Source organism: Lineus longissimus, chromosome 10 (assembly GCF_910592395.1).
Source record: "Lineus longissimus chromosome 10, tnLinLong1.2, whole genome shotgun sequence".
In the NCBI taxonomy this organism is placed as follows: Eukaryota; Metazoa; Nemertea; class Pilidiophora; order Heteronemertea; family Lineidae; genus Lineus; species Lineus longissimus.
Window position 1 is genome coordinate 16,662,039 of NC_088317.1, and position 10,115 is coordinate 16,672,153.

Below are 10,115 nucleotides of genomic sequence, written 5' to 3' on the forward strand. Positions count from 1 at the left end.
CTTTATGAGGCTCTCAACAGTGTCATCATGCCAGTGCAGTGGTAGGAGTCCAGTGGCATGGCTCACAACTTTAGGGAGGAAGGCTAGAGCATCACCCAGGGCCTACTTCTTTGGTGTCAGCCAACCTGAACCATCTTTCAGATTTTGATGAAGTTTTCAATATTTCAGATACACGCTATGGTCGTCAGCGACATGGAAAGACTGCTTTGCACAGCATGGAAGAAAGAAAGAAATTACCTGCGCTTGAACAGTGCATCATGACCAAGTAAGTGCAAAGCGCTTTGAGAATTTTGTACATTATAAAGTGCTCTATAAGATCTGACAGGGGAAAAAGCCCAACAAACCTAAAATCTAAATACCTTGAACGAAAGGATTATGTTGGCTCTTTAAGGGAAAAAAAAATTTGAAAAACAGGAATAAAAAATGGAATCACTAGCTCTGCGGGATGAACAGACACAAACAGCTTTTCATGTAGTACTATCCAGGGGAAAGGGTAAGGGTGTGTGTGCGTGGGGAGGGGGGAGGGGGAACGGTGTCTATGTTTAAAAAAAAAAAAAAAAAAATTCAAATGTACACGTACCTTTTTGTATTGCTGTATGATATTCTGTATTGTGTGATACTTTTGAAAATAAAAATTATATAAAAAAAAAAAAGATCTGTCTTTTTCTGATGAGCCACTTCGACAAAAGCCCAGCCAACTCTACTAACCAACTAGTAATTCAATGTTCTTTTGTGTTTCAGGTGGCCGGATGCCCAAGTCACATGGAACGACCGAGTTTCTCCATTCCTGTAATTTGATTGGACGACTGGTACATGTATTGTTGAATAGCCTACGGACACGATAACCCGTCACAAGTCCTGCCAGTTTTGCTGAATTCTAAAACTTTGACATATCCTTCCAGTGCATCAACTTTGACTGCAATAATAATGCGATAAAAGATAAGGGATTCCATTTTGTCCATTTTGAACCAAACTTATGGCTCAGATTTCCTCTTTAACTTTTCACTTATCAGTTACCGATAGTTGTAGTTCCACCTATCATAAAACCCTGTGTTTTTTCAAGACCCGTGTCTTCGCCGTGTGTCAAAAAACCCATGGCGCACTTACACCTATCAGTGGTGTTAGATAATGGTTAATAGCCCCGGCGACAGGTGCGCTGTAGGTAGGGAGCTCTCCTGTGTTTCTTTCCCGTCGGAGGGGAATTTCGCATGCGCAATACCGAGGCAACTACACCGCGCCATCTGTCGCCGGATCTTAGAACTTGCAATTGCCGTGTCTATTCAGATTCTACCTATCAAAAAACCCGTGTTGAACACGGGTCTAAATTGGCCCCCGATTAGCCCCATCGAGCTCGATGGGGCTAATAGACACGGGGATTTGACACACGGGTCTATTTAGACACGGCAATTCATAGGTGTAAGCTCAAAAGACACGGGGATTCGATAGGTGGAAGTACGACTATAGTTACAGTTCAGATAATAGGTAATGTCTTCCTTAATCCGTTCAAAGCTTTAAGTGTTAGTGATTGTTTCGCGAATCAGACATGTCCAATCTTTCCGAGTGGTAGCTTAAAGGTACATTTTTGCACCTACAGTGGAAGCTCTCAATAATGGACACACTCAGGACTGACAAATGCTGTCCTTAATTGAGAGGTGTCCTGATAATAGAGGTCACATTGATGCTAAACGACCAGTTTATCCTGGAAAACTTCAGCTCTGGAAGCTGACTATTTACATAAGAAAACACCATGCATGTAGGTCATGTAATATGCATGTATACACACCAGTAGATGTCCAATTTGAGAATGGTCCATATGTAATTATTCTAACACAAACATCATTTGTTGTAACATGTATATGCAATACATTACTGTAAAGATTCTTGTGGTTATTTCAGACATTCCATATTAAATGTTAGTTAACAATATCAATATGTTGTCATTGTATTCTTTTTTGGAACGCCCCATGTGTATCAAGCAGACAATGTGACACATTGTGGAAACCGAACACTGTTTCCTTTTCCAATGTCTACATGTACCCTGGCCTTATGGCCTCAATATATTTTCCCTGTGCCGGACGCTCTTATCAAGATCACTTCTTTATGAGTAAAGTAACAGGGCTCAAGACAGGGAGGTTGTGGGAATATGAATCTGCCTTGCATCCTCCCATAGCAGGGCTTTGGGTTGTGTCTTCATCATTGTTACTGGCACAGTAGCCCTTATGGTATTTGCCGGTGGTGTGGAGTCCACTAGAGGCTGCTGTCCACCTATGTGGGATCTTTTACTTGCCCTGGCATAGACACTGAGATACAAGGGACCACAGCTTTTAGTCTCATTCAACTTGATGTATTTCATATTGAGCCTCTGACGTGTTGTGAAGAGCCAATAATCTTACGTATTTGAAAGCTACAGCAGTTCGTCCAGTCAGCTCCGACAGACACGTCCTAGCACGTGCGGAGGAGAAACGATCGAAGTACTGTGGCTGTGACTATTTCATCTCTCTCATCATGTTGTCAACACGGTGGAGCAGCCAGGACTGATTCGGCCTGGCTGTGACTTCCTCACCTCGACTCACTCGGTGACTGCGTCATCTCTCTCGCCATGTTGACAACTTGGCAGAGCAGCCAGGACTGATTTGGCCTTGCTGTGGCGAAGACTGATGTGGCCTGGCTATCACCGTCTCATGTCTCTCATCATGTTGTCAACACGGTGGAGCAGCCAGGACTGATTCGGCCTGGCTGTGACTTCCTCATCTCTCTCACCATGAAGACAACTTGGCAGAGCAGCCAAGACTGATATGGCCTGGCTGTGACTGTCACATCTCTCTCATCATTTTGTCAATGCGGTGGAGCAGCCAGGACTGATTCGGCCTGGGTGTGACTGTCTCATCTCTCTCATCATTTTGTCAACACGGTGGAGCAGCCAGGACTGATTCGGCCTGGCTGTGACTGCCTCATCTCTCTCACCATGTTGACAACTTGGCAGAGCAGCCGAGACTGATTTGGCCTGGCTGTGACTGTCTCATCTCTCTCGCCATACTAACAACTAGGCAGGGCGGCGAAGATTGATTTCGGCCTGGCTGTGACCGTCTCATCTCTCTCACCTTGTCAACAGGGTTGAGCAGCCAGGACTGATTCGGCCTGGCTGTGACCGTCTCGGAAATATATCCTCACCCGAACTATCTTGTTCCCCGAAGTGGTGTCTCACTGCTTGAAGGGATTTGGGTCTAGTAGGCCCTTGGTATAGTAGTAAATGATGACTGCGTCCCAGTAAATGGAAGAAGTAGAAGACACTTCAGGGACAAGGGGAACAGGATTTTACAATTTCGATACAATTTTATTAAGTTCTATACACATTTATGTACAAGTAATTCGTCTCTGTCTCGCTATAAACAAATGTGTTCAGCTGCTAAATTTATTCTGAGAGTGCACATCCCGGTAGAAACCTACCAGGACTTTCACAAAGATCTCAAATGTGTACCACCGCTGCATGCAGATCGCAAATATGCTGTGCACAAATCATGATTATTACAACTTCTTTGCCTGGCTTAAGTTTGTAATGTACACGTAATGATTAAAAGGAGCCGGTGAAATTAACATGAGGACTATACAAATGTAGTCATGATCCGAGCAGTTTATATTCCAAGAATAGAAAATTATCACCACATAAATATCTACCAGTTGAGATGTTAACAATGAAACGAGTTGATATGATATTTGAACCCATTGTAAAAGAGTTTGAGGAGACTACGCATGTGTGACAACTATTGGGAAGTCAAAGTGAGGGTCTGTTCGAACATTCTCCAGAACTTAGATTGTCAGACGCAGTCACGCGATACTGTTATGTTATGACTCAGTCACTGGTGCAGCCGACGGTCCAAAGTCTGTAATTTCTCTAATCCACATCCTAGAGATCACACAACACACTAAAACACACTCCACGATACATGTACCAATAGTCTTCATCAATTCTTGATGATACCGTCCAAATCCTCATTCTCCATTTGAGTCGTTACTTGCCTCCTCTGCCTCCTTTACGAAACTAATCAAAGCCGTTCCTTTCCCGACGGTATCGCCGACGTTATACAAGACTTTCTCGACCACGCCTGCAGAGGGAGCTCTGATGACATACTGAAAGAAAACCGTGGTGATTATAAGGCAATGAAAAGTTGTAACTGAGCACAATTCATGGTTCATGAGGAAATTCTTAGAATGACCACTGTTCATATACAGGGGCTTAGCAAGCGAAGGATGGGGAGGCAGGGGGACAACTGCTCCCAAGAAATCACAAAAAATGACTATTTCCTCCAATCTCATCCAAAGTAGACCCTCTAACGTTCAGAGTGGGTTTTACACATCATTCAAAGGAGACGAGGTGAAGTGACTTGCCTAAGGTCCTAATGATAAAGGGCAAGACTTTTGAATTGACACTTACCTCCATTTTCATAGCAATCATCACAACCAGCGGATCACCCTGCTCCACCGCATCGCCGGTCTTGACAGCTACTTTCTCGATGACTCCCGGCATTGGCGCCACGGCGCCACCAGTTACAGCGCCACCTTTAGACTGTGACAAGAACTTGGGCACCGGCAGAGCGAACTGTTCTTCTCCATCCTGAAAGTATCAAGACGTGCAGAACACTTCAAAGGGGAATACCGTACGTAACAAATGTTCTCAGTTGCGTATTTCCAGTGAAACACCAATGGTCGCGTGATTCCAGCAACAGCTAATGACTTGGTCCTAAAAACGAGGCCATGATGAATAAGAATTTAGGTTTACTTACCGCAGTAAACAAATGCAGCTTGTTCTCATCAAATACAACATTAGATTTTGATAAATAGCCATCAATTTCACACGTCAATACCATCCGATTTCCTTCCGATGCAAGACTACCCGTAACAGAATAAGTGTCTCCACCTATTGACATCGTAAAACACTCTCCTGTGGTAAAGGTCGCATTGACATCAACACCTGAAAAAGGAAGTGCTTACAAATTACAGAAACTTCTCACTTGAAAGAACCACACTGTTTTATACCAGTTATGGGCAAATTTAAGGGCCACAGGACTCAATGCAACAACCTGTACAAGAAATTTTCGATAAAAAAAGACATAGTTTGCTTTTCATACAGACTTTCTCTCCATATTTAACAAAGCAACAGTCATGAAAAGTTCCTCAAAAGGAAATAGGTCTTGTGTAATGGAATATATCATTACCGACCAGTCTGGATGGCTCCTATGTGATTTTACAGTAATTCTTCTTTCTGACTGCAAAGTGACTTACTTTTGTCTCCAATCTTCAATGTGACTTTCTTTGATGCACTTTCATTCACTCTTATACCCGAACCAAAAGAAAACGGGGAAAAGGGATCTGAAAATAAAAGTCTGAAAATCTGAAAATAATGTTATATTTGGCCACCAATATGTAGGAAGCATTGCTTGAGAGATATCAACTTAAAACTTCTTCAGCTCCCAGTGGTTAAATTGAGGGACAAAACTGTCTTCTCATCGGGTGCCTGGCATGAGATAGGAGAATGGATGAAAAGAGTGTCTCATAAAAAAAACCCAGCAGGGGAATCAGTCACGATAATAAACAAAATATCACTGTTATTTTTACTTTTGAAAGGTCATGCTTTGCTTTCTCATTGCATTGTCGATCAAAAAAGCTCCTCTAAAGAAAATGGAGTTAGCTGTCAGTGTCTGTCAACTTACCATTTCCTAAAGAACTTCTATACAGGGTGTACCCTAGATCATTAAGCACCGTAGCTAAAGCTGCCTTGCATAGACTAGCATTGGTCACGTGCCTCTCCGGGAAAAGTTCATCGTAATGTTCGTCTATGAAACCCGTGTGGACTCGTCCGGCCTGGAACTCTGGGTGCGAAGCCAAGTCTTCGAGGAACTGAACGTTGGTGGACAGGCCAACAATCTGTAATAGCATTCCGCGAAGTTACTATTTATAGCTCACAAGGTCATTTGCATAAGATATTGATGACGTTTTAGTCACGTGACAGTCGGACATCGACACTTATTTCTACGCATTTGAGCTTATTTCAAAGTCAATTGTCTTTGACCCTGCATTGTTTTTAGCATGAATGATATCGTAGAGTCCGAGAGAGAAATATTCAGAACAATTATGTAGTATTTCCAACACTCGGACATGTGCCAGATTGAATCTAACTGCCCTAGTTAGAAAGCCTGAAACCATTACGAAACCGCATGTTTGTCCGACATTGCCTGTAATTCAGCGATGGGAAAAAAAAGGGCAGCAGCTGCAGTGACGTCATCTTCGCGGAATGCTATTGACAAGAGTGGAATTGGTCATAAACATGATTGACGCCTCGGAATGATAAAGAACTAAAATTATCTATCCTCTACATTAATTATTTTACTAAAGAAGTTCCAATATACCGGTACTCATATCTACTTTCCTAACGTGAGTAAACGCCCCTGATATCATGGGACCAGACTCAGTCCCGCTTCGCCTTGAAACTTTCATGGCAAATTCTAACCCAGCCACTCAAATCCCACCTTGAATGACTCCAGCTCCAAAATTCTAGAGCAAGGATGGATGGCTCTTCCGAGGAAGGATGGTAAGCTGCCTAGGCAGGGTGGGCCGCCCTGACAAATGGCTTTTTGGAGAACACGTACGGCTTTTACACTTACATTATACTCCTTGAGGCACATGTTGAGTCTCCTGAGTGCGGCCTGACGATCGTCGCCCCACACAACAAGTTTGGCAATCATCGGATCGTAGTGGACAGACACCTCATCCCCTGTAGGGAGACAGATGAAAATATAGTCGAACCTCCCTCAGCAGACACCTCTCAATAAGGACACCTTCTCTCTCTCAAGGACATTAGTTTTGGTCCAAAATTGGTCTTTTCATTCAATGCATGCAACTTGGCTGAAACTTGATACAGTAGAACCTCTCTTAGCAGACACCTCCCTATTAAGCACGACCTCTCTATTAAGGACACTTGTTTTGGTCCCAAATTGGTTGTTTCCATTCAAATTCACCTCTCTAATCAGGACACCTCTCTATTAAGGACAGCACTTGTCAGTCCCATGGTTGTCCTTAATAGAGAGGTTCTACTCTATACATGTCCATAACGGCAATGTTGAAATTTTCTTTCAGTATGTATTTACACCTCAAAGAGTTTAGCATTCATATGGAGATATATTTAGGGTATTGGGCTCATAACCTGAAAGTCATGCGTTCAACTTCTGGAAGAAACACAAATGGGCAAAATTGGCTACCAGTTGAATAGTCTCACCTTGTCTAACACCTGTCTCTATCCTCGTTTTGTTATCGGGGGCTGGTGTAGAGAGATGCCTAAGGGGACCAGCCCCAGGCATAAATTGATTGTTCGGATCCTCGGCGTATATTCTGGCCTCAAATGAGTGACCATGGAGCGGGATGTCATCTTGGGTGACGGGGAGCTTCTCACCAGCTGCGGCCTTGACATGGAGAAAACAGAGATTTAAACTTAAAGCGAACTGGAATCGCCGAGCCAGTTCGTATGACCTCGTTTTCATTTCCCGCGTATCGGGTGATCAGAACGAGGCATGAATGAAACATGGCGCCTAGCTGTCAATCATTGAGTGACGTCACTACTATGGAATTTACTACGAAAACTCATGAATGAAAGATCGCATGACTCACGTGATTCTCACATGATTCTCAATGATAACAAATTGAACTGCGCATGCTCGGGCACTGGGGGCGGAGCTACAAATTTGAACTCGAATATGAAGTTGGAAGTTCGACTTTCTCGGGCGGTGAAAGTCGAAAAGTTGAATAAATCGCTCGGCGGTTCCAGTTCCCTTTAAAGTTGAAATTGATGACAAATTATCTGAAGAATGATCTGGAACTAGCGCAAAGGCAAATTATTATATCTATACCACATGACAGCTGTCACCCACCTTGATTTGCCATTCCACCAGATCCACCCCAGTCACCATCTCCGAGACTGGATGTTCAACCTGAAGACGCGTGTTCATCTCCATGAAGTAGAACTTCTGATTTTTATCCATGATGAACTCGACTGTCCCTGCTCCGACATAGTTGACAGCTCTGGCTGCCTTGACAGCAGCTTCTCCAAGGGACTTGCGCACTTCATCGGAAATTCCCGGCTGAAAAAAGTCAATGAGAATAAGAGGTTTATCTGTATAGCATATGCAAACCAAAACCATGGCCAAGTCTTTCTGCCTGTATTATAGTGGACACCCTCTTGATAGGCAAGATACGTCCACACTTGCAAAAATCTCAAGCCAAACTTACCGCGGGTGCCTCTTCAATAATCTTCTGATGTCTCCTCTGAACGCTGCAGTCCCTTTCGTACAGATAAACATAATTCCCGTGCTGGTCCCCAAAAACCTGCACCTCAACGTGACGCGGCATCTCCACAAACTTCTCAATCAACATGACGTCATCGCCGAACGACTTGATCGCCTCTCGCTTGGCAGATTCGAACTGTTCGTCAAACTGACTGTCGTCCATGCAGATTCTCATCCCCTAGAATGAATGAAAGAAAAAATCTCTGTGACTTCTGATATGTAATGACTATTGAGAGAAGTGTTTCACACCTGACAGTAGAACATGCTAACTTGTTCAGTCACAATTTGGAAAATGGTTACTCGATCCTATCCCGACTACGTTTTTCTCAAACTTAACGTGTCTCACCTTTCCTCCGCCACCTCTGACGGCCTTGATCATGACAGGATACCCGATCTGTTCCGCCTCTGACCTCAACTTCTCATCTGATTGGTCCTCGCCATGGTAACCCTCGACGATAGGCACACCAGCTGCTGACATGATGTGTTTGGAGGTACTGAAAAGGAGTTAATACCGAACATACATTAAGAATTAGATGAAAGGATGGCTTTAGTTGGCAAAAACCTATTTTATTTTGAAAAAGTTAAAAACAGGTGTCAATTTAAAGAAATTACTCACAGAAAACATATCTTTTTATGGAGTTTTGTCAATACAAAATAAAACAACACTAACCTTTTAATTCCCATATCCCGAATAGCAGAAGAAGGAGGTCCAATAAATATGATATTTTCTTTCTGACACAACTCGGCAAATTCTGTATTTTCTGAGAGGAATCCGTAACCAGGGTGAATGGCCTGGGTACCCGTCGCCTTGGCAACTTGAATGATTTTCTGTTGGTCGAGGTAACTTTGTTGAGAAGCTGCTGGTCCAATACAGAAGGACTCATCAGCCTGGAAAACAAATGTCAATGAGCACATGAAAACACCTCTCCGAGTCTAAATGCTTACTTGACCCAACTTGTGATGAATATTACACCACAAAGACTTCCTGGCCGAAGTACTTCAGCGGTTGCTGCACCAATGCAAGCCACAGAGACGTTAAGTATCTCTCATCAACCAACACTCACCATATCAGCATGCATGGAGTCCCTATCAGCCTCGCTAAAGTAGTACTTCAGCGGTTGCTGGACCAATGCAAGCCACAGAGACGTTAAGTATCTCTCATCAACCAACACTCACCATATCCGCATGCATGGAGTCCCTATCAGCCTCACTAAAGTAGTACTTCAGCGGTTGCTGGACCAATGCAAGCCACAGAGACTTAAGTATCTCTCATCAACCAACACTCACCATATCCGCATGCATGGAGTCCCTATCAGCCTCACTAAAGTAGTACTTCAGCGGTTGCTGGACCAATGCAAGCCACAGAGACGTTTAGTTTCTCTCATCAACCAACACTCACCATATCCGCATGCATGGAGTCCCTATCAGCCTCACTAAAGACAGCCACTGTGCGGACACCCAGTTTCCGCGCCGTCTTCATAACGCGGCAAGCTATTTCCCCTCGGTTAGCTATGAGGACTTTTTCGATTGGCTGAACTTTGATGCTGCCACCTGAAAGGCAACGCACAGTTGTTCTTCCAGTGCCAAGGACACATTTTGACCTGAAATGAAATGAAGACTTTTACTATACAATACCCTTTCAAATATTTGGACTTCGGCCGAGTCGGCAGGCCTACACTCGACTATACAGGGCTTCAGGTATACATTTCTGGGGCGAAATATCAAAGGTGAATAGAATACATCTACGATAATGCATCAGATACAAGCCACTTCAACTGAAAG

The 10,115-nt window shown here is 43.6% G+C and overlaps 2 protein-coding genes across 6 annotated transcripts in view; one reads left to right on the top strand and one right to left on the bottom strand.

The window, feature by feature from the left end:
- Positions 1-1,930, top strand: part of LOC135495139 (inactive ubiquitin carboxyl-terminal hydrolase MINDY-4B-like) — a 24,043-nt gene extending 22,113 nt beyond the window's left edge. For all 3 annotated transcript variants that reach the window (XM_064783576.1, XM_064783577.1, XM_064783579.1), the window contains 2 exons: positions 169-265; positions 742-1,930. In XM_064783576.1, the coding sequence (XP_064639646.1) occupies positions 169-265; positions 742-793 (149 nt within the window). In that variant the 3' untranslated portion in view covers positions 794-1,930. The remainder of the gene's footprint in view (positions 1-168; positions 266-741) is intronic.
- A 1,411-nt stretch (positions 1,931-3,341) lies between these two features.
- Positions 3,342-9,926, bottom strand: LOC135494231 (methylcrotonoyl-CoA carboxylase subunit alpha, mitochondrial-like). 3 transcript variants are annotated; one of them, XM_064782073.1, is made up of 12 exons: positions 9,733-9,926; positions 9,004-9,221; positions 8,680-8,827; positions 8,278-8,511; positions 7,920-8,129; positions 7,271-7,454; positions 6,660-6,769; positions 5,709-5,922; positions 5,281-5,367; positions 4,782-4,969; positions 4,433-4,612; positions 3,342-4,128 (listed from the first exon to the last, which is right to left on the bottom strand). In XM_064782073.1, exons 1-12 carry the CDS (start codon positions 9,811-9,813, stop codon positions 3,991-3,993), a joined length of 1,992 nt encoding a protein of 663 aa, XP_064638143.1. In that variant the 5' UTR covers positions 9,814-9,926; the 3' UTR covers positions 3,342-3,990. The 3 variants fall into 3 exon arrangements, with proteins under 3 accessions (XP_064638143.1, XP_064638145.1, XP_064638144.1); XM_064782075.1 differs by lacking the exon at positions 9,733-9,926 and adding an exon at positions 9,510-9,543; XM_064782074.1 differs by lacking the exon at positions 9,733-9,926 and adding an exon at positions 9,398-9,431.
- Positions 9,927-10,115: the final 189 nt, after the last annotated feature.

What these genes read in the sequence shown, in the direction of transcription:
- LOC135494231 (XM_064782073.1), bottom strand. Translation starts at nt 9,813, where the DNA reads ATGAAGACGGCGCGGAAACTGGGTGTCCGCACAGTGGCTGTCTTTAGT. An exon ending in ACTCCATGCATGCGGATATG is followed by an intron (nt 9,222 to 9,732) that starts GTGAGTGTTGGT and finishes TTTGTTTTCCAG; the next exon opens with GCTGATGAGTCCTTCTGTAT. An exon ending in TGGTGGAATGGCAAATCAAG is followed by an intron (nt 7,455 to 7,919) that starts GTGGGTGACAGC and finishes CTCCATGTCAAG; the next exon opens with GCCGCAGCTGGTGAGAAGCT.